General features: G+C 45.7%; 1 protein-coding gene across 3 annotated transcripts in view; it reads left to right on the forward strand.

Moving 5' to 3' along the window:
- Positions 1–24,211, forward strand: part of STAC (SH3 and cysteine rich domain) — a 115,856-nt gene that overhangs the window by 39,394 nt on the left and 52,251 nt on the right. For 2 of the 3 annotated variants that reach the window (XM_013973462.2, XM_018038451.1), the window contains exon 2: positions 3,753–4,032. In XM_013973462.2, coding sequence (XP_013828916.1) covers positions 3,753–4,032 — 280 coding nt within the window. The remainder of the gene's footprint in view (positions 1–3,752; positions 4,033–24,211) is intronic. The other variant, XM_018038450.1, reaches the window with a different exon arrangement.

Consider the following 24,211-nt stretch of genomic DNA (forward strand, 5'->3'; position numbering starts at 1 on the left):
TTATAAATAAGTAGTAGCAGTTTGAACCTCTTATTAGCCATATATATAGTATTTAATATTATATATTGTATATGTATATGTATTGTATATGTATAATGTATATGTATATTGTATATGTATTCAGAAAATGAAGAGGAGCTAAAAAGCCTCTTGATGAAAGTGAAAGAGGAGAGCGAAAAAGTTGGCTTAAAGCTCAACATTCAGAAAACGAAGATCATGGCATCTGGTCCCGTCACTTCATGGGAAATAGATGGGGAAACAGTAGAAACAGATTTTATTTTGGGGGGCTCCAAAATCACTGCGGATGGTGACTGCAGCCATGAAATTAAAAGACGCTTACTCCTTGGAAGAGAAGTTATGACCAACCTAGATATTATATTCAAAAGCAGAGACATTACTTTGCCGACTAAGGTCCGTCTAGTCAAGGCTATGGTTTTTCCTGTGGTCATGTATGGAGGTGAGAGCTGGACTGTGAAGAAGGCTGAGCGCCGAAGAATTGATGCTTTTGAACTGTGGTGTTGGAGAAGACTCTTGAGAGTCCCTTGGACTGCAAGGAGATCCAACCAGTCCATTCTGAAGGAGATCAGCCCTGGGATTTCTTTGGAAGGAATGATGCTAAAGCTGAAGCTCCAGTACTTTGGCCACCTCATGTGAAAAGTTGACTCATTGGAAAAGACTCTGATGCTGGGAGGGACTGGGGGCAGGAGGAGAAGGAGAGACAGAGGATGAGATGGCTGGATGGCATCACCGACTCGATGGACGTGAGTGTGAGTGAACTCCGGGAGATGGTGATGGACAGGGAGGCCTGGCGTGCTGCGATTCACGGGGTCGCAAAGAGTCGGACACGACTGAGGACTGAACTGAACTGAGCTGATATTATATCAATATACTATATATATATATATGTGTATGTAATATATTTCAGTCACTTGCCTCCAGTTTAAGTCTGCCTTCCTTCAGCACCAGTCCAGTTTATAGCCAGAAGGACTTGACCTGAAGAGCACATGCTCTGCTTCTTTGCTAGTTCCAGGGCCTCCCGTCTGTGTGGCTCAGGCTCACAGAGTGAGTGGTTCATAGCCCCCTCGCAGTTAGCTTACATGGAGGTGGAAGTTTCTCTTCAAAATAATTGCAGTGCTCCCAAGGGCTCGTGACTTCCTTCTTCTGTGTCAGTGAGGATGCGCAAGATTATGGTTCAGTGACAAACACCCCAAGATAACGCAGGAGCACCTTCTTCTCCTGTCAGGTCTAGCCCCTCTGCTGCTTCTGGCCTGCAGGATGGAGGGAAAGGACAAGAGTCTTGACGGCCCAGTTTCTGACCTTTTCTGTAGGTTGCTGCTGCCTCTCTGGCTGGCCCTTTCTGACTGCTGATGCTCCATCACTGCTCTCAGTGGAGCTTGAGGGCCCTGCAGGGTGTTCCCCCAGACCCCCCTCCCCAGACAGCTCCCTGAAGCGGAGCACTGGCTTCATAGAGCCACTGCCAACTTCAGATGGACAGCAAAGCACATTCCTCGCACATATCTAAAAGGTGGGGGGAACAGCACTGAATTGCTACTTACACACACAAGATACCCAACTTAATGGTTCAGAACACCAGCCATGTCTTCAGTGGATGACTCTGTGGGTCGACAGTTTGACCAGAATTGAGCTGGGCAGTTCCTCTGTTCCCATCTGGATCCTTGATTCCCTGCAGCGAGCAGGGTGGCTCTGCTTCTGGGATATCACTCGAGTGATGGGAGTGGTTTCTGGTCCGTGTGTCTCCTATCGTCCTTCAGGCTACGTCATGTTTGTACATATGGCAGCTGGGCAGGTTTCCGAGGGAGAAGACAGGTGTGCAGGACAACTTCAAGTCTGGGCTTGGAAATGGCTTTGAAGTTGCTTCTGCCACCTGCTGTTGGCCAAATACCCACAAACCAACAGGATTCAAGGAGCTCCAGCTTGGATGGGAGAATCTTGAGGTCACCTTGCCAAGGAGCATGGGAAGGGTAAAGTAGAGAATTGTGGCGTCCACCCCAAGCACTAAACCCACCACATCTTCCCGATCTCCTGCAGGGAAGGCTGGGGGCTTGATACGGAGGTGGCTAGACTCGGCAAGTCCGGATGAAGTCATCTGTATGTCCAGTAGGGCTGTCTAATAAATGGAGGGCTTCATTAGAACAGTGTGATCAGCACTTTCTGTCTACAGCTTTTGGGGCTTAGACATTAACTCCAGGCAACAGGCATGGATATTCAATTACAAGGGAAAAGCTACCTTTCAGGTGAAGTGACCTATGACAGGTCATGCAGCTGCCTGCCAAGTGGTTCATTTCTTTTGTCTGGGCAGAGGGGACACTCTGCACTAAGAGCTGATGATTTAAAAGCATAATAAGAAGGGAGAGGGTGAGATGTATGGAAAGAGTAACATGAAAACTTGCGTTACCGTATGTAAAATAGATAACCAACGGGAATTTGCTGTATGTCTCAGGAAACTCAACAGGGGCTCTGTATCAACCTAGAGGGGTGGGATGGGGCAGGAGATGGGAGGGAGGTTCAAGAGGGAGGGGATATATGTATACCTATGGCTGATTCATGTTGAGGTTTGACAGAAAACAACAAAATCCTGTAAAGCAATTATCCTTCAATTAAAAAATAAATTTAAAAAACCAAGCAATCAAAATGAGGTAGAAGGGTAAAAAAAAAAAAAAAAAAAGCCTAAGTAGCCTAGACTTTTAAAAGGTCACTGTGGCTGGGATGGCAAGAGCAAGGTGGATGGCAATCTAAGCTGTCACTGGAACCCAGAATCTACCAGTTCTTGGAGCCCGTGGCAAGGAGCTTTTCTTTAAATTTATAGAGAACAGGGGCTTCCCTGGCAGTGCAGTGGTTAAGACTGCACTTTCAGTGCAGGGACATGAGTTCGATCCCGGGTCAGGAAGCTAAGATCCCACATGCCTCATGGCCAAAAGAATAAAACAAATTTAATTTATAAGGGACAAAAGGAACTTTGTGAAGGATTTTGAACAACAGGCTCACGTGGTCACATCTGTGTTCCCAAAATATCCTCTCAGCTCCCATGGGAAGACTAGATTGGAGAAGCAGGCTGGACCAAACCACGTTAGGATTCCTCCAGCCCATGTGGTGCTTCTGCATAGATCCCAAAGGCAGAGGAGAAATGGCCTTGTTTTGCCAGGATCAAAACCAAGAGGCCGGGCAGGGGGCGGAGCAGAGAAAGTCAGGTGGATAATTCCACATGGTGTTCTCCTCAAACACACACACACACACACACACACACACAGCCATATGCTTTGGAGCCCAGCAGGCTTGGGAGGCTCTGGTTTGTGTCCTGTGATGCTTTAGCCACTTTAATTCCCAGTCGATGGCCTTCTCTGCTTTGCTGTATAAACAGACAAATGGAGGCCAAGGAACCACAGCAGAGAAAGGCCGGCACAGACCCCAGCATGATGGACCCAGCCTGTGATCCCAGGAGTTCATACACTTAATGTTTCCAGTGATTCCAATTCAAAAGGCAAACAGTGTCAAAAACCATGAGCTATTTTGAAGCACGCGGGTGGGTGCCCAGGGAGGCAGGGAGGAGGAGGAGGGGTGGAGTGGGGGCCGCTGACACCAGCCACCCCCGCAGGGACCCCTGTGCGCCTCCACAGAGGCTGAGGGCGTCAGGAACGGAGCAGCCCACGGGGCAGGCCTCACCCCCGCCCCCCAACACACAGAGCAGGAGTCCGCACGGTTGACCCTAAGTCTGTTCTGTCATTGCATTGCAGCTCCAGAAACTAAAACGATCACTTTCTTTCAAGACCAAGAGTTTACGGAGCAAAAGTGCTGACAACTTCTTCCAGCGAACCAACAGCGACGTGAAGCTGCAGGCAGACGTGCTGGCGGAGGTCAGCCCCAGCTCCAGCCCGCTCCCTGCCCCCGGAAGCCTGACCTCCACACCCACCAGGGCCGGCCTGTACCCCAGCGGTGGCGGCAAGGCCCATGCCTTTCAGGAGCACATCTTCAAGAAGCCCACCTTCTGTGACGTCTGCAACCACATGATCGTGGGTAAGCCCTGCCCCTGCCCGCCTCCTGCAGGTCCCCACATCTCTGGAAAGCCAGGTGAGAGGGGTGCATCCGAGTCGAGGTCCCTGTGGACAGACTCTTGGACTGTCTGGCAGCGGGGAGGATTGTTTGGGATCCTCCGGAGGAACACTGGGCTTCCCGGATGGCATTAGTGGTGAAGAACCCACACGCCAATACAGGAGACATAGGAGATGCAGGTTCAGTCCCTGGTTGGGAAGCTCCCCTGGAGAAGGGAATGGCAACCCACCCCAGTATTCTTGCCTAGAGAATCCCCTGGACAGAGGAACCTGGCAGGCAACAGTCCATAGAGTCACAAAGAATCGGGCACGACTGAGCGACTTAGCATGCACCCACTCACGAGAGAACACTATGTGTCAGAGGCAAGGGAGGCAGGGCTGGGCAGAGGAGAAGCTGGGTAATGGCGCGGACGTGTAGAGCCTTCCGCTGCTCCCCGGGGTGCCCTCCAGCCCCATTCAGTCATCTCGCTTTGAGGCCAGAAGTCCAGGACTTTGTACCCCGCATCACCTCTCACTGGATATCGGCAGCCCCCAGGTAGAGGGCCACATCTTGGACAAAACAGCTCTTAAAAACTGCCAAGGGCAGTTAGCCAAGAGGGATTCTGTGGGAGGCAACCAAGACACTGGGCAGTTGGAGTTCGCATGCCTCCGTTCTGTAAGGGGATCTGAGCACTGCATTGCAGGGTCCATTCGTGTTTGCGTGGCCGTGTCTGCCTGAGGTCGCCTGGGCAGGGGATCTGTGGCATGGTGAGTTACAGGTGAATGAGCGAGGCAGGCAGGTGTGGAAGGGAGGAGACCTCAGGGAGGCACTGACCCAGAACAGAGGATTCAGTGGTAATGGTGATTACCAACTCTGGACCCCGGGGAGGACGCACTCCTGGTACCACAAAGAAATGGTGGTGGCCTGAGTGTCTTCGGGCTTGTGCCCAGAAGGAGGTGACCTATAAATGTCCCAGCTGGAAGGAAAACACAGCCATTTGGAATCGCATGCGCAGAGGCTCCACACTTGGCACCCCCTGCCTCGTGGCAGAAACCCAGTGAGCAAACATATAGAGGAAACCATAAAAGGAAGGGGACTTCGGGTGGGACCCAGAGTGAATTGAAACCAGTTATTTCAACACAGCAGCATGTCCTAAGTGATCGACTGGTCCGCTACAGAACAAGGGGGGAGGGGGAAGGAGATGCCCACATTTCTCTCAAGGGGGCAGTTAGGATGCACCCACCCTAGGAGAAGTTGAAGGGCAGAAGCCTGGAATTAAGAGAGGAAATGAGGCTGAAAATCAAAAAGACGCAAAGCTGACTGAGCTGGGAACTTATCCTGCAGAGACGGAGCCAAGTGAAACCTGGAGCACCTGGACCGTGGCTGAGAGGGATGCAGGTGTGGGAGACAGCCCTTCCCCAGCTGGGGTCCCAGGGCGGGGCCCACACCGTGCCTTCTGCTCACTTATGGCCAGGATGCTGTGGCGCTGGGCTGGGCCGCCAAGGCTTGAGACAAGAACACTTTAAGATCAAGAGCCTGATTCCCGAGCTGGGAGCCAGGGCCCCAGTGACCCCGACATGTTGTTCCTCTCGCCTTCCGGCTCCTCAGCCCTGACACCCACCTCTCCCAGCCCCCAGTTTCCCCTAAGTGCCCACTTCCCATAGCCCAGAGTCTCTTCTGAGCATGACAGTTGTCTTAGGCTGGATTCCCCAGAAGCAGAGCAGAGACTCACATGCCCGTAATCTGTTGAGAGGATGAGAAGGGGAAATGGAAACCAGTGGGCAAGGGAGGGCCTGTGCTAGGACGTGTCTTAGGTGGATCTTGCGGGAGCTCCAGAGCATGGGTTTGAGCAGCTTGTCCTTCCTCGAGGCCAGCCTGTGGCATCAGTGGGCTTCCCTTCTCCTCCCACGACAGAGGTCATTTCAAACCCCTGAGCAAAGTGGTTTGTGCTCTGCTAAAGGCAGTTCTCTCAAGAAAAGGGGCAGCTGTGAGCTCTGACCAGCCAGCAGAGATACCACTGGTGTATTAGTGGGCTTTTGCTACTAAAACAAGTTACTACAAACTTGGTAATTTAGAACAATAGTTTTATCATCTTCTAGTTCTGGAGATCAGAAGTCCACAGTGAGTCTCACGGGGCTGAAATCAAGGTGTGCGCAGAGCTGCAGTCCTTTCTGGAGGCTGGAGGGAAGAATCCATGTTCTTGTCTTTTCAGTCTTCTAGCGGCTCCGTGCACCTTGGCTTGCGGCCCTTTGCATCTTCAGTGCAGTGAAGCAAGGCCACGGCAGGTCTCACCACCATTTCTTTGGTCCTGACTCTCCCCCTTTCCCAAAGGACCCTTGTGATTACACTGGACCTACCTGAATAAGCCAGTATGACCTTCCCATCTCAGAGTCACCTGATTAGCAGCCTTACTTCCACTTGTACCCTTGAGTTCCCCTTGCCACATAATGTAACCATTCAAGCTCTGGGGACTAGGACATGGACATCTTTGGGAGGCCACTGTTCTGCCTATTCATGCCCAGGAAAGGGTATCTGGGCAGGGCATCAGCAGTGCCAACCACAGCAATGGAAGGAAACCTGAGCTGAAGATCACAGGACTGGCCTCTGTTGATTCCTTTCCATCCTGGCCCTGATGCCAATCATGTGAGTGTTATATTCCCACTGAAGGCTTTGTGATGCCACAGGGTGAGAGACCATCTTTGTTTGAAGTGGGCAGAGAGGTACCTTTCCATATGGTGCACAGAATGGATAAAGCCCTGACCCCTGTTTTGCTCCTGACTATTCCTATGACACAGCCCTTTCCTCTCCCAGGTAAAGGGCTACCCTGGTGCCTCAGATTATAAAGAATCTGCCTGCAGTGCAGAAGATCCGAGTTCAATCCCTGGGTCAGGAAGATCCCCTGGAGAAGGGACTAGCAACCCACTACAATATTCTTACCTGGAGAATCCCATGGACAGAAGAGCCTGGCGGGCTACAGTCCATGGGGTTGCAAAGAGTTGGACACAACTGAATAACTAAACACACTTCCTAGATAAAATGAAATGAGGGTGTGAGGATGGCAGAAAGACCAGGAGCTTGGATTTGAGTCCCATGTAGCTGTGTGACCTGGTGCCAGTGACTCACCATCTCTGAACCTGTGTTCTCATTTTATGTGGAGATGATAATACAACCCTCAGGACTTTGTGTGGATTAATGAGCTGGCAGAAGGAAGGTATCAGGCATCTAATACACCTCACTCAGTAAAGGAGGGCCATTGGAGTTAATATCATTATCATTATTATGGAACAAGAAAATAGTCATTTTTCTAAGGAAGAGAAAGCTATTTGGAGGGTAGACCAAATTAGTGTATCAGAAAAAAATTTTTACACTTTATAGGCATAAAAAATTTAAAAAATAATGTCTAGGTAACACAAAATAATTAGTCCCTCATCTACACAGCCATAGATTCCCTGGTGGCTCAGCGGTAAAGAATCTGCCTGCAATGCCAGAGCCCCAGGAGACACTGGTTCGATCCCTCAGTCAGGAAGATCTCCTGGAGAAGGACATGGCAGTGCACTCCAGTATTCCAGTCTGGAGAACCCCATGGACAGGAGCCTGGTGGGCTACAGTCCATAAGGTCACAAAGAGTCGGTCACCACTGAAGCAACTTAGCATAGCCATGTTTTTTGTGCACCCTAAAGATTGTCTGTGATTCTGCATTGCCTATTTTGTGAGGGATGTGAACGAGTGAGCAGGCATCTAGAAGAGAGTGATCAGAATGTTGAGTGCATACCAGGATAAGACTGTGAGGAAACTCTGGGAGTTTGATTTGAAAAAGACTTTGGGTGTGCAATAGTGTTTTAAAATCCTGTATTGGAAAAGTCAAGAGACTCACTCGCTATGGCTTTGGAGGGAAGAGTTGGAGACAAGGGGTAAAGTTAAAAGGCAAATAAATTTCAGGGAGAAGATAGCCATGTAACTGATGTAATTGGTAACTGAAGGGTTTACCTTCTGAGTAGCAAGAAGTTTTAACTTCTCCCAGGTGTAGGTCATCTGGAAGCAGGCCCCCTACTTAACTGTCTGATAGTCTTTGAAATGAGATTTGGAATGTGTGCTGCTTCCCAGAGAGTTCAGTGTGTGTCATCATTGGCCAGGGATGTATCAGTGGTTTCCCAAATGGCTGGAACCAAGGTTGAGTGGTGCCCTTTGCCAAGACCCAGTTAAGGGGGAGGAGTGATTCAAAATGGGGAGCAACATCAGCCCCTCTTGCAACCATGCACACAGGCCTGTCCTCATCCTCAGAAAACTCTTACATAACCACACTCTCATTTTCTAGTCACTTTTGTTACTCATGTTCTTCCTTCCAACAAGCCACGCTTAGCAACAGTGCTTTGCGTCAGTCGAGGATTTCCAGAAAAACTGTCACAACTAATTTAAGATTCCAGCTTCCTTTTACTATTACTTAGCATCTTCAGATCTGCTGGGGTTCGGCTGATCCAGACTCAGCTCAGTTATTGCATCTTCTGTCTCTTCCTTATCTCTCACCTTTTCCTTGGATACATGATCTGGTCAAGCCACGTCCTTCTATTGGCGAGGACAAGTGGAACTGTACAAAGCTCCCCAGGACCTTGGATGGAGATGGTACCCTGTCACTTCTGTGGACACTCCACCAAGGATGTGGGTCAAACCCTTGTCTATGAATGGAGAATACACTCTGCCCCTAGCAGCAGGAACAGCAGAGACACCTAGCAGAGGACAGGGTGAAAAATGTTAATAATCCAGCCCATCACCAGGCTTAGGATGGCTCTGCCTCATGGAGCCTTGTTTGTCTGGGAGACACTGCTGACTCTTGGAGCTGAACGACCTTCCATGTCCCTTCTGCATCTGGAAGTGATGCCTGGCTCCTGACTTTTTCCGTGGCAGGGGTTTGGATGGAGGGCGGGGGAGGTGTGGCAGGTTGTTCGTCATCTCTCATGCTCAGAACTCTGAGGCAGTTTGGTCTCCAACTTGGTTTTTGTGTCTGCCTTCCTTGCTTTGGAATCTGATGCTTCACTTTCAGTTTCCACACAGACTTCCACCAGGCCTTTTCAAGGCACTGCTATTCATAACCTTTAAATAGGTGATCATGAGTCTCTATTTTCCATTTCGTTGTGACGAGTGTAAAAAGACAAACAGCCCGTGTCTTTTTAAAACAAGTAACGGAAATGAATTCATCTCTGAGGAATGTAACATTCCTCAACCCTAAGGAGGATTCCAGGTACACCTCAAGTAGAGCGACTGTTTGGAAAGGTTCTGTTTTGAAAATCACACCCCCCAAAACGCTTTGTGTTAAAGAGAATCTCACTCTACTTTTCTCTTCTGGAATTAAATGTATAGTGTAGCTGCCTTTTTATCTTAAGAAAGAGATAAAAACAATCAACCAGGCACACTGCTCTTTTCAAAGATGAAAACCAAGTAAAGCAAATAGAGGCTCCTTCTATGAATGGAGAAAAGGGATTAGAGAGGTGATGTGAGGCCAAAGGGGACAGGTAAGGAGAGATGGCATGGGAAGGAGGCAAGGAGAGGTGAGGAGTTAGGTGAAGCAGAGGCTGATGGGCGTCATCCTTCCCGAAACACTGCACAGGACTCGTGATCTGTGAGAGAGCACAGCTGACTGATCTTCCCCTTTTCATTTCTTTTAGTGTTTATCTGTTTATTTATTTTTATTTTTGGCTGCACTGGATCTTCGCTGTAGTACATGGGTTTCTCATTGCAGTGGCTTCTCTTGTTGCAGAGCACGATCTCTGGGGCTCATGGGCTCATGGGCTCAGTAAGTCATGAGCTCGTGGCTCATGAGCTCTAGAGCATGGGCTCAGTAGTTGCAGCCCTCAGGCTTAGTTGCTCCACAGCATGTGGAATTTTCCCAGTCCAGGGATTAAACCAGTGTCCCCTGCATTGGCAGGTGGATCTTAACCAAAGGACCACCAGGGAAGTCCTGCCGTTTCTTTCTTCTGCACACCTGATGTCCTGTCTCTACATAATCAACTGAAGCTTTGTTTTCTTCAAGCCACGAGTCGTCCTTAGATTCTAAATTCTAAGGAAAAACCACCTGCTGTTAATCCCCTAGAATGGCATTCCAGAGAACATATTAAAGCAAGTTTTTTTTTTCCTTTCAACTGAGAACCAAGGGTAACATTAATGATGACCAAGAAAAATCAAATCTCACTTGTGTAGTTTCTAGCTGATGGACATTTATTTATTAAACAGAATTCAGCCACTGTCGAGAATTTCTAACTTGGAGCAGACACGTAGAGCTGGGTTTACAAGGCCTCACAAGTGTGCCTCCTCTGGCTGCCTGGCCTGAAAACTGGAAAGGCTAAACATTTGCCACAGGAAGGTGGCAATAAAAGTAGAGGGGTGCCGCAGTCTCATTCCCTGCCCATGGCCTTGACGCATTTACTCCATCCTAGTGCCAGTGTTGCCCTTGACCTTGGACTTGACACCTGAGACTGCTCCTCCCCTGCTGACCTGGCCCCTACTAATCTAATCTTGCCTCCAGGATGTGACTAGCCTTTTTGATCACCTCCATCCCAGAAATGTTGTTACCTATGCAAACCAAAGATGATCAAGCCCACTTTTCATGGAGACATGAGAGAAGTAGGCAGTCAGGTGTGCTTACCACCCCAGTGCTGGACACCACATCCTTTGAGCCAACAGGACTCAGGACCCCATCTTAGACTAGGAGAATCCTCTTGTACTTGGTTAGAAGGAAAATGCTTTCTCTGTGAAAACAATCCACTCTTGCCATCCTTAGATCTTAGCAGTGTCGGGGACTCATCTTCACTGGACACCCACTACATGTGTTCCATCTAGGGCACTCTGTCTTTACACTGAACTGTCTGCAATGACTCATTTCAGGAGAGCATTGAGGTTCCTTGTGGTACTCAGCATCTCATTGGAATTAAAGACTTGAAGAAGTCAATATGTACTATGAGAATAACTAACTCACTGCATGCGTCCATTCCATCAATTAAGGAGGTTTTTCCAAGAGACTCCATTCTATTTACTGCCAGATACCTTCTTTCCAGAACTGTTTTTTATTTTTTTTTAAGGCATGATCTGGTCTAATGTAGGTGCCTATTCCCACAGCAGCCAGCGCAGCAGCTTGGCTCATAGTGAGTACTTTAAAAAGAGTAGTGGATGAGTGGGAAGAAAAGTCATCAGCCTTAAATACCCAGCAACAGAAACAGAAGGACATGGAAACCTCCCTAATCATTTAAAAGCTGCTCCCCCGGTATGGCAGGTCTCCACCCTGCCCAAAATGAAGCTGGGGACAGAAGCCCTATTTTCTCATCTGACAGTTTTCTCTTCATTTCTCCTTTGTGTTGTGTATTTTAAGGTGAAGTCACCCTGCACACAAAGGGTTATAGCAGGGATTCTTTCCTTATGAATCATATCCATAGCCAAATAAAATGAAATCCAATTTCACTGAATACTTTAAAAAAAATTTTTTTTATTGATGTTTAGTTGCTTTCCAATGCTGTGTTGGTTTCTGCTGTATAGCCAAGTGAATCAGCGATACGTGTATGTATATCCCCTGTTTTTTGGATTTTCTTCCCATTTAAGTCACCAGAGCACCCAGTAGAGTCCCCTGTGCTATACAGTAGGTTCTCATTAGTTTTCTGTTTTCTTCATAGTAGGGTATATATGTCAATCCCAGTCTCCCAGTTCATCCCACCTCCCCCCACCTGGTGTCCATACATTTATTCTCTATGTCTCTGTCTCTCTTCCTGCTCTGCAGATAGGTTTGTACCATTTTTCTGGATTCCACATATATCCCTTAATACATGATACTCGTTTTTCTCTTTCTGACTTCACTGTATGACAGTCTCTAGGTCCATCCATATCTCTGCAAATGGCACAGTTTTATTCCTTTTATGGCTAATATTCCACTGTGTGCCTACACTACCTCTTCTTTATCCATTCCTCTGCTGATGGACATTTAGGTTGCTTCCATGTCCTAGCTATTGTAAATAGTGATGCAGTGAACATTAGGATGCATGTATCTTTTGGAATTATGGTTTTCTCCAGGTATGCCCAGGAGTGGAATTGCTGGATCATATGGGGTTCTATTTTTAGTTTTTTAAGGAACCTCCATACTGTTCTCTATAGTGACTGTATCAATTTACAGTCCCACCAACAGTGTAGAAGGGTTCCCTTTTCTTCACACCCTCTCCAGCATTTATTGTTTGTAGATTTTTTGTTGATGGCCATTCTGACCAGTGTAAAGTGGTACCTCACTGTAGTTTTGTCTTACATTTCTCTAATAATTAGTGGTATTGAGCATCTTTTCAGAAGTCAAGATGCCTCTTGATATCTGCATGTCTTCTTTGTAGAAATGTCTATTTAGATCTCTGACCCAGGTTTTGATGGGGTTGTTTGTTTTTTTATACTGGGCTGCATAAGTTGTTTCTATATTTTGGAGATTAATCCCTTGTCAGTTGTTTCATTTGCAAATATTTTCTCCCATTCTGAGGGTTGTCTTTTCATCTTGTTTATGGTTTCCTTTGCTGTGCAAAAGCTTTCAAGTTTAATTAGATCCCATTTATTTATTTTTGTTTTTATTTTCATTGCTCTAGAAGGTAAGTCAGAAAAAGTCTTGTGATTTATGTCAGCAAGTGTTCTGAATACTTTTGTCATGAATTCCGCTATTAATGCCTCCATCTATTTGCCTGATACACCTTTATCAACCTGTAATTTCAAACCTTTTTTTTTCATGCATTCTATGTGCTTCTTTTGAAAATAAACATAATTGGATTTTAGATTTATTAAAAAGTGAGAATATGGTATTTTTACTGCTCTGTTGTTCCAAATAAGCCTACTGAGGTTTTAATCACAACTCCCATCCTCCAGCAATAGTATTTCAACTTCTTGTTTTTGTAAATAAGTACAACACTCTTACCAATCCAAAATTTTATTGTTATTCCAATATTTTGCAATTCAGACATTTGATTGAGAATAAACCTTAAGATACATATACCTTTTTATAACAAGATTTGTACATCAATTTAGACATTTCCAGGTTTAAGTGATTCTAGTATTTACCACCTGGAAAATCCCATGGATGGAGGAGCCTGGTAGGCTGCAGTCCATGGGGTCACTAAGAGTCAGACACGACTGAGCGACTTCACTTTCACTTTTCACTTTCATGCATTGAAGAAAGAAATGGCAACCCACTCCAGTGTTGGAGAATCCCAGGGATAGGGGAGCCTGGTGGGCTGCCATCTATGGGGTCGCACAGAGTCAGACACGACTGAAGCGACTTAGCAGCAGCAGCAGTATTTACCACCAGCTCTATTCTTACATAATGTCTCCATTCTTCGCTCTTATTTTTGTTTCTCAGTTGTTCAGTAATATTTTCCCAGAGGATATGAGTACCAAAGGCATAAGGGAGGTCATTGCCATGGGCCCCCTTGCTTAGCTGATGAACCTCTCGCAGGTGGGAGCAGAATGGTGAGCAGAGTCCAATCTAGGAATTCTCATGGCTTCCACTTAGTGTCCCTCAGGCTGTTCTGCAGCTCTTTCCTCTGTCCACTCTGCCCTCACGGATACTGTTTGCACAGCCTCCTCTTACTTTAGTACACGAAGTCCAAAGATCTTAGAGCTGCTACTTTATGACAGTAACTAAATCATCTGTACCATCACCTTTGACCCTCACTTCTCCTAACAAGGATTTTGATTATGAAAGTTGTTTGCTCTCCTGTATTTCCTATGCATTCTTTCAGGGTTTTTTATTCCTTCTTTTGACTCTTTTTATCATAGTATCTGATTCTCTTGTATTTTATTGTCAGCTAAAATTTGATGCTGTCTACAATTGTTTTCTGTTTAGTATAATATAATCCTTAAGAATGCTGTCACATAGACAAGGTGAATGGCAGATGGCACTGTGCATACTCCTGAGGGCAGGGTGCTTCTCTGTGATGTGCCATGTTTGCTGTGGCAACCTTGGCGCTAAGCCTGGCACCCAGCCTGTAACAGGTGTTCAATGTGAATTTGTTGAGTGAATGAATAGATAAATGGATGATCAGCCATTGATAACTATTATCATCAGAATTATGATTATTTTTATTGCACACAAAAATGTTCACCATTAAAAAGATAGAACTATGGGTAATCTCAGTAGCTATAGATCCATCAAACATTGAGCACCAACTGTGTACCAGCCCAGTGCTGATGTCTGACACCTTCATAAGTTCAAGTGAGGAGACCGGGAGATACCAAAGGAGAAGGGACTGGAATTATGTAGAAACTGGAAGAAGTGAGGAGGAGCCCTTGACTCTTCCAGCTGAAGACCTACTGGTCTCTTTCCATGCAGATCCTGCAGCGTCCACTGGGCAGGGTGGGTTTAATAGGCCCCGTGACGCCTGCCTGCCAGGGCCATCCCACCCTCTCACTCCCATCCAGGGGCATCAGACTGGGATGTCCTAAAGCCACATCACTGATGGGAGAACATCTGAATCCTGTTGAGGGGACCAGTTTGGGGAAGTCAGGACCCAAAGAAACTGCTGGAGTTCGGTTCATGTCAGTGCTGTTGGCCATACTTCCACATCTGTGTCTGAAATTGTTTTTCTAAAGGTACACATGTTGTGACATTGGGATGCCATGGACACTGCCTTCCACGCTGTCCTTAGGCATCTCATGATCGTTTAAAAAAGGGGCCATGTGGTGATGAATCTTTATATGCATAAAAATTCCCCGAGTTGCCAGGCACTGCTGCTATCCTCTCAGCGTAAGATAGAAAATGCAGGACTTCATTTCTGTCAACTCTTCATTTTACTGGTAATTGGCCAAAGTCTTAAATGGTCAACTTTGGGAGGAAAATGTGAAAAAAGAAAGGTAGCCAGAGGAGAGAGGCTGTCCCTCTTAAATCATCCATCATGATGTTTGCAAGTGTTTTGGTGATTTCTAGAATTGCGACATTGAGGTGATTTTCAGAGAAATAATTTTGTTGTGCCCCAAAGAAGAGCTCTGCACTTCAAGAGCCCTTCAAGATCATATCTCAGTGGAAAGAAATGACAACACAGGAGAGTGTTTTCAGTGCATAAATAACTGGCTTGATGGGGGAGGATGCTAATTCAAGGTGGTCTTTTATTATATTTTTAGTTATGCCCTTCAGGTCAAGGTCGCCAGCTAGATGCTATGTAGTAATATCATAACCAACACATTCTGAATATATATACTTCCATGTCCTCTTGAGACCTTCTGGGCTTCATTTATTTTCTCCTTGTCCCACCTGCCAAGAAACTAAAAAGCTGCCTAAGGCAGAGGAAAGGAAAGAAATTAGTCAAGGTGGAGCTGAAACAGAAAGTAGACAGTGCATTCTGGATACGCTTTAAGCATTTTCTAAACTTGCAGCTGCAAAGCTTTTTCCTTACTGTGATGTTGCTGATTTATGCTTTCCTGCTTGAAGTTAAGACCAAGCCATGACAGACAAATGTAGAAAGGACCCATGATTAATTCTGTGTTTGGAAGCTAGGGATCTCCAGGGACAGGCCATCTCCTGTTACAGACGTGGGGCAGAGACCTGTTGGAAGATGTGTGTAGGACAGGGAATGCTCCACTGACCTACTTTAGAAAGGTCCCTTTGCTTGCACAGCCACAGGGATATCACATAAATGACAGAACTGGGCCAGCAGTGAAAGAAAATAGGAGAGCCCTTTGTGTGTGTCTGGGGCTCAAAGCATCTGGCAGGTGTGTATGTGTGTGTGTCTGTCTGTGTCTGTGGGAGACACCTACACACTGCCTTCCCTGGTGGTTCAGAATCTGCCTGCCATGCAGGAGACCCAGGTTCGATCCCTGGGTGGAAAGATTCTCTAGAGAAGGGAATGGCAACCCACTCCAGCACTCTTACCTGGAGAATTCCATGGACAGAGGAGCCTGGCTGGCTACAGTCCCTGGGTCAAAAAGAGTCAGACACAACTGAGTGACTAACACTTTCTTACACTTTTCTTACGCACTGTGATGCAGACACTGGTTGCTGAACGAGAAAACACAAAGCATAGATTATTCTATCATGTGCTAAGCTTACCTGGAAAGGAAATCCAGACGCTTATAGCTGCCCTGTACTCCTTGCCCCGACAGTGTGGCCACAGGCAAGCACAGGAGTACGCATATACCTGTGTGCTTGTGTGCACACCACACACACACTTCACCTCCAGTCAGGGAAATGCGCGTTTCCACTAACATGGCAAGAACATGGTTTCAAGAGTTGACATCTGCTTCATTCTGATCCCTTACAGTCTAATATCCAAGCACCAAAAGGCCATAAAGATAAGTGGCAAGAATGACTGGCTGTACTTAAAAAAAAAAAAAAAAAAGAATGACTGGCTGTAACCTGAGACAGTAAACCAGCTCAACTTTGACCCAGAAGGACTCTGTCCCTTTGGGTGAGATCACCCTGACAGCCTTCTTTGGGAAGATTTCACGGAATGTTTTCTGAGCACCCATTTTCTCCTTTTAAAAATAGAAGTACCTCTCTGACAGATGTGGCATAGAGATTCAATGAGACAGTGCCCAAAACAGTGATGCCCAGTTAACAGACAGTGAGATCCGGGGATCCCTGCCTTCCTGTCCTGCCATCCTGAAGGCATGTGTTGCTGCTGGCCAGCCTCCCTCCCAGGCTCCAGTCTCTCACTTCAGCTACCAGAATTCTGCTGCCCAGATGCCATGAGGATGAGGAAACGCCTACATCTTCCCACAGCACTGCCTGCCCCCGTAAAACCTGCTGCTTTACTGCTGGCCTCTTCTGCTGGGGCTCATAGCACCCAGGACCTCAAGGCCACCTTTGATTCCTCCCAACCCCTCTCTCTAGAAACCCTCCCCTTGAGCAGAACGCTGTCAGTTCTCCTTCTGTGACTTTTCCATGGCCAGGTCCTTCCTCTGTTCCCACTGCTCCTGTCCCAGTCCAGGCTTCAGCACGCCTCACCTGAACTGTCTCAAGAACTTCCTAAACTATGTTCTCTTATCCCTTTCTACCACCTCATCCCCTTTACACTGCTGCCAACCCTCTTCTGAAAGCAAACTGCCTTCGAATTCCTGCTTTTCTTAGGAATGCTCGCCCTACCTGGTTGCCCAAAGAATTGTGCTCAAGCTCCTTAGCTTGATGCTTACTCTAAAACCTCTAGTAGCTGACAGAGGCAAAGAAATAAGGGCTCTGTATCATCAGATTTGTAGAAACTTTGTCCACTGCCCTGACAGTCATCATCACTGGCACTAGTGGACACCTGCAAGTGGATCGTTGCAAGCAGATTCAAAACACAGAGCTTGCAGACAGACCCAGCAGAGAGGCACAACGGTGCAGAGAGGTCAGGGTGGGTATTTGCATTCTGCTCTGTGTTTGGTAGATCAGATGACCTTCGACAATTAATTTACCTTCCCTCAATCCCAATGTCTTTTTAAAAAATTTTTATTGAAATGCAGTTGATTTACAGTCTTATGTTAGTTTCAGCTGTACAGCAAGGTAATTTAGTCATATACATAAATATATATTCTCTTTTTACATTCTATTCTATTATAGACCATTATAAGATATTGAGTATAGCTCCTTGTGTTATACAGTAGATCCTTGTGGTTTATCTATTTTATATATAGTGGTTGGTGTATATTTTAATTCCAAACTCCTAGTTTATCCCTGCCGTGGCTCCTCTTTGGTAACTATAAATTTGTTTTCTGTGTTTTTGAGTCTATTTCTGTTTTGTGAATAAGTTCATTTGTGTCAGTTTTTGGATTTCACTTATAACCCGTGTAGTATGGTATTTGTCTTTCTCCATCTGGCTTTCTTCACTTAGTGTGATCGTCTCTAGGTCTATCCATGTTGCTGCAAATGGCGCTATTTCATTCTGTACTATGGCTGAGCGATATTCCATTGTCTATACGTACCACATCTTCTTTATCCATTTATCTGTTGATGGACACTTAGCTTGCTTTCATGTCCTGGCTGTTGTAAATAGTGCTGCAGTGAATACTGGGATGTATGTGTCTTTTTGAATTGTTTTTCTCTGGACATATGGCCAGGAGTGGGATCACTCAATCATAGGAGAGCTCTATTTTTTAGTTTTTAAAGGAACCTCCATTCTGTTCTCCACAGTGACTGTACCAATTTACATTTCCATCACCCGTGTAGGAGGGTTCCTTTTTCTGCATGTCATCTCCGGCATTTATTATTTGTAGATTTTTTTATGATAGCCACTCTGGCCAGTGTGAGATGATACCTCATTGTGGTTTCTTTAATATTGATTCATTTATTTATCTTAGTTATGGCATACTGGGATCTTTTAGTTACAGCATGAGAACTCTTAGTTGTAGCAATGGGGATCCAGTTCCCTGACCAAAGGTCGAATCTGGGCCCCCTGCATTGAGAGTGCAGAATCTTAACCATTGGACCGTGAAGGAAGTTCCCTCATTGTAATTTTGATTTGCATTTCTCAGTTAGCACTATTGAGGATCTTTTAATCCCAGCATCTTACAAATGAGATTAAAAATAACAATACCTACTTCATAGAATTTACTGATAAATTGATACAAGTGAATGTTCTTTGTGGAGTATAAAACTCAAAACTTATTCACACTGAAAACAGATTGATTATATTCTTTGCAGCCAAAGATGAAGAAGCTCTATACAGTCCGCAAAAACAAAACCAAGAGCTGACTGTGGCTCAGATCATGAACTCCTTATTGCCAAATTCAGACTTAAATTGAAAAAGTAGGGAAAACCACTAGACCACTCAGGTATGACCTAAATCAAATTCCTTATGATTATACAGTAAGAAGTGAGAAATAGATTTAAAGGCCTAGATCTGATAGACAGAGTACCTGATGAACTATGGAATGAGGTTCCTGACATTGTACAGGAGACAGGGATCAAGACCATCCCCATGGAAAAGAAATGCAAAAAAGCAAAATGGCTGCCTGGGGAGACCTTACAAATAGCTGTGAAAAGAAGAGAAGCGAAAAGCAAGGAGAAAAGGAAAGATATAAGCATCTGAATGCAGAGTTCCAAAGAATAGCAAGAAGAGATAAGAAAGCCTTCCTCAGCGATCAATGCAAAGAAATAGAGGAAAACAACAGAATGGGAAATATTAGAGATCTCTTCAAGAAAATTAGAGATACCAAGGGAACATTTCATGCAAAGATGGGCTTGATAAAGGACAGAAATGGTATGGACCTAACAGAAGCAGAAGATATTAAGAAGAGGTGGCAAGAATACACAGAAGAACTGTGCAAAAAAGATCTTCACGACCAAGATAATCACAAAGGTGTGATCACTCACCTAGAGCCAGACATCCTGGAATGTGAAGTCAAGTGGGCCTTAGAAAGCATCACTACGAACAAAGCTAGTGGAGGTGATGGAATTCCAGTTGAGCTATTTCAAATCCTGGAGGATGATGCTGTGAAAGTGCTGCATTCAATATGCCAGCAAATTTGGAAAACTCAGCAGTGGCCACAGGACTGGAAAAGGTCAGTTTTCATTCCAATTCCAAAGAAAGGCAATGCCAAAGAATGCTCAAACTACCGCACAATTGCACTTATCTCACACGCTAATAAAGTAATGCTCAAAATTCTCCAAGCCAGGATATGTGAACCGTGAACTTCCAGATGTTCAAGCTGGTTTTAGAAAAGGCAGAGGAACCAGAGATCAAATTGCCAACATCCACTGGATCATGGAAAAAGGAAGAGAGTTCCAGAAAAATATCTATTTCTGCTTTATTGATTATGCCAAAGCCTTTGACTATGTGGATCACAAGAAAATGTGGAAAATTGTGAAAGAGATGGGAATACCAGACCACCTGACCTGCCTCTTGAGAAACCTATATGCATGTCAGGAAGCAACAGTTAGAACTGGACATGAAACAACAGACTGGTTCCAAATAGGAATAGGAGTACATCAAGGCTGTATACTGTCACCCTGCTTATTTAACTTATTTGCAGAGTACATCATGAGAAACGCTGGGCTGGAAGAAGCACAATCTGGAATCAAGATTGCCGAGAGAAATATCAATAACCTCAGAGATGCAGATGACACCACCCTTAAGGCGGAAGGTGAAGAGGAACTAAAAAGCCTCTTGATGAAAGTGAAAGAGGAGAGTGAAAAAGTTGGCTTAAAACGAAGATCATGGCATCCGGTCCCATCACGTCATAGGAAATAGATGGGGAAACAGTGGAAACAGTGTCAGACTTTATTTTGGGGGGCTCCAAAATCACTGCAGATGGTGATTGCAGCCATGAAATTAAAAGATGTTTACTCCTTGGAAGGAAAGTTATGACCAACCTAGATAGCATATTAAAAGCAGAGATATTACTTTGCCAACAAAGGTCCATCTAGTCAAGGCTATGGTTTTTCCAGTAGTCATGTATGGATGTGAGAGTTGGACTGTGAAGAAGGCTGAGCACTGAAGAATTGATGCTTTTGAACTGTGGTGTTGGAGAAGACTCTTGAGAGTCCCTTGGACTGCAAGGAGATCCAACAGTCCATTCTAAAGGATATCAGTCCTGGGTGTTCTTTGGAAGGAGGGATGCTAAAGCTGAAATTCCAATACTTTGGCCACCTCATGTGAAGAGTTGACTCATTGGAAAAGCCTCTGATGCTGGGAGAGATTGGGGGCAGAAGAAGAAGAGGACGACAGAGGATGAGATGGCTGGATGGCATCACCAACTCGATGGACATGAGTTTGGGTGAATTCTGGGAGTTGGTAATGGACAGGGAGGCCTAGCATGCTGTGATTCATGGGGTCGCAAAGAGTTGGACACGACTGAGTGACTGAACTGAAGTGAACTGAGGGTTAGATATATCTGTTTGTATGAACAGTTGAGCTTAATAGCAGGCACCTTGGGGATGGAGAGAAGGGGTTTAGCAGAGATTAGCCAATCCATTCTTGGGAAAACTTTCACTTTCACTTTTCACTTTCATGCATTGGAGAAGGAAATGGCAACCCACTCCAGTATTCTTGCCTGGAGAATCCCAGGGATGGGGGAGCCTGGTGGGTTGCCATCTATGGGGTTGCACAGAGTCGGACACAACTGAAGCGACTTAGCAGCAGCACCAGCAAGCTAAAAGAACAATTCTGAAGAAAGCCAACAAGACTGTGAAATCTGCAGACCTCAGAGAAGAGAAGGAGAAGACAGGAGCAGAGATCATTTATACCGAGCTCAATGGTGTTCAAGACAGTCATGAGAAAGTGATCATTAGGGCCTCAAAACTTCAAGCCACACACATGTAACAGAATGAAAGTTTGCTGGCCATGGTGTTAGGCCGTGAACCGATGACCTGGAGGGCAAAGGCTACGGACTCGAAACAAAAAGCCCTGAACCAACCCAACTCCCGTTGCTATTTTTGAAGCTCAGTGCGGGTGAGGGCCAGGAGAAGTGGGGAGAGATTTTCCACTAGCAGTCAGGAACCGAAATAGGAAAGATCAACAGAGGCATTTATAAACAACGAATGCCATTAATTTTTTTAAGCTAGGAAGGAGTTGGAAAAGTCATGTGTCAGGGAGTAGGGAATATAGTCTTCAGGGAAAGGTGGCCAAGGGGTCTTTATATCTTTAATGATCCTTCCTACTTGCTTAATGTTATTTCAAGTCACTGGTGAATGACTATATTAGTGAATTTCCTGGAAAACTTGGAAACCGTCTTGTTCAGTTGAACTCATGGTAGGGGAGAGAGAGCATGGGTTATTTTTAATCAGGGTCTCATGATTAGAGTTCAACTGGGATGGGAAAAATTTCCTGCTTTTCCTCCCTTATCAGAAAACTTTCCAACTATTGAGTGATACCCAAAGTTTGGGGGCAGTTTAAGCTATATTGCCCTAATGCCAAAGCTCCAACTCTTTCAAGTATACCACCCTAGGAGGACAGGTCCAGGTAGTTGTCAGCAACTGCTTTGAGGAGGGTTTGAAGAGCCAGTGGTAGAGGTGGAAAGCATGGTTTCCCAGAATTGACTTTCAGCCCTCTTCCTAGGTCAGGCAAGCATCGGGTGAAACAGTATCTGGCCTGGATTGTAGGTCCTGGAAGCTTGGAGAGTTCTAGGTCCCAGCAAACCGGGATGCAGTCACACTGGAATATTGGCATGAAAAGCAAGCCAGCCAGGTGAAGCCCAGGCAGTAAAGATGTGCAGGCAACTAGAACCGGACAGTTACACAAACCCCCAGGGACCGGGGGCCACAGAAGGAGCCTCACTCCTTCCATAACATGATCGGTGGAGCCTCAGCGTTTTCTCAGCCTGGGTGCTTCTCTGGCCTCGGTCTGAAAAGACTGATAATTCCTCACGGGCAGTAGTCTTCTTTGTGCCAAGCCCTCTCCTGGCCACAGGAGTTCTAGAGGTGGATACTCCTTATCAAGGGCCCCTTGTGAAAGGTACCTGGCAACGATGAGAGCACAGAGGAGAGTGTGGGTCCTGAGACAGCGGAAGCAGGGAAAATGTGTGTGCAGGAGGCTTTGAAAAATCCTTAGAAGGGCTTCAAGAAAATGAGACACTGTTTAGCAATCGAACAAGAAAGGCAGAGGAGGCGTGTGAGCAACCCTCGAGTGCCATGATCTGGCCACACTTGCCAGGAGCCACAAATGATCTGGTAAAACTGAGGAGGAGATCAAGGTGGAGCCTGTTGAAAATGAAGCAAAGAGAGTCAGCAGGGGTCCCATCACGGAGGGGATCCTAAGGAATTCTGTTTCATTTCTTGTTTTAGTGTTTATTCAAAGGCAAATGGCCCGTGAATAATGCTAGCTGCATTATAGTACTGGCTTTTATTACCCAGCAGAGGTTTGGTTGCCACCTTTACTTTAAAAATACTGACTCTGTCATCTTTACTACTGTTTGCGTAGTCCCTAGCCCTTAAATGCCTCTGGTCGGCCCAGGCACTGAAAACTCACCCACGGCTTTTGCTCTCCCTGTCTCTGGCTCAGAGGCCGTTCTGTGATCCAGGCTTCTGGTCCTCAGAGACTGCAGATTTGATGCCGGCAGTCTCCTGCTTGCTTGCATTCTCCTCTCCTACCCCTGGCCTGGCCTGCCCAAGGCTGAGGGGAGTCCAGTGGCTAAACCGATAGGAACAGGGACCTGGAACATCTCTGAACTATCTCATCTGTATTTACCTTTGAATCTTTTATACATATTGTATGTAATCCAAGAAATATTTATGTATCTTTTTCTAGATACTCATATAATATATATTTCTATATTCTGTTTTTTCCCCGCAAATCACAGTATCTTTCTGTTTTTAATATTTATTTATTTTTACTTATTTTGGCTGCATCGGGTCTTTTGTTATGATGCACGCTCTCTAATTATGGCACTCAGGCTCAGTAGCTGCAGCAAACAGGCTGAGTTGCTCTGCAGCATGAGGGGTCTTAGCTTCCTGACCAGGGATCAAACCCACATCCCCTGCATTGCAAGATAAATTCTTAACCACTGGACCACTAGGGAAGTCCCATAAAGTGTCTTTCCTAGTGTCTAATTTATATTAATTTTTTCAAATAAATTATAGAAGTGTTTCTATGGTTGTACAGTCTGAAAGCAAACTAATTATCGGTAACAATTATAACTATTGTTCACTGCTAAATTAAGTACTGACTATCCCCTGTGGCTCAGCTGGTAAAGAATCCGCCTGTAATGCAGGAGACAGGTTCGATTCCTGGGTTAGGAAGATCCCCTGGAGAAGGGAAAGGCTACCCACTCCAGTATTCTGGCCTGGAGAATTCCATGAACTATAAAGTCCATGGGGTCGTAAAGAGTCGGACACGACTGAGCTACTTTCCCTTCCCTATGATTACATTTATTTTCTTATACCTTCCTTTTCTTACTCATTCTCCATATTATTTCTCTAGGTAAATGACCTCAGGTGCAACCACAGTTTTATCTTTAACTCTGATACTATTAATATATGTAATTCAACCAAGGGTTAAGCAGTGCCTCAATGGCAAAATCTTATCAAAATGAGCCTGGCCAGTTGTTTCTTAGATGTCTGTAATCAATATCATTTCTTTTAAAAAGCCTGTCATCCACTGTAGTTATTTCAGTCATTTGCATTCAGAAAACCCCTTCAGTATTTTCTCCCAACATCTCTGTATGAACATGTTCATTCACTGGAGCTTCAGCACTTGGCTTTCCATGGACAGCTCACTTATCCATAGTGGCAAATGATACTAGGCTCATAACACAG

This window comes from Capra hircus, chromosome 22 (assembly GCF_001704415.2).
Source record: "Capra hircus breed San Clemente chromosome 22, ASM170441v1, whole genome shotgun sequence".
In the NCBI taxonomy this organism is placed as follows: Eukaryota; Metazoa; Chordata; class Mammalia; order Artiodactyla; family Bovidae; genus Capra; species Capra hircus.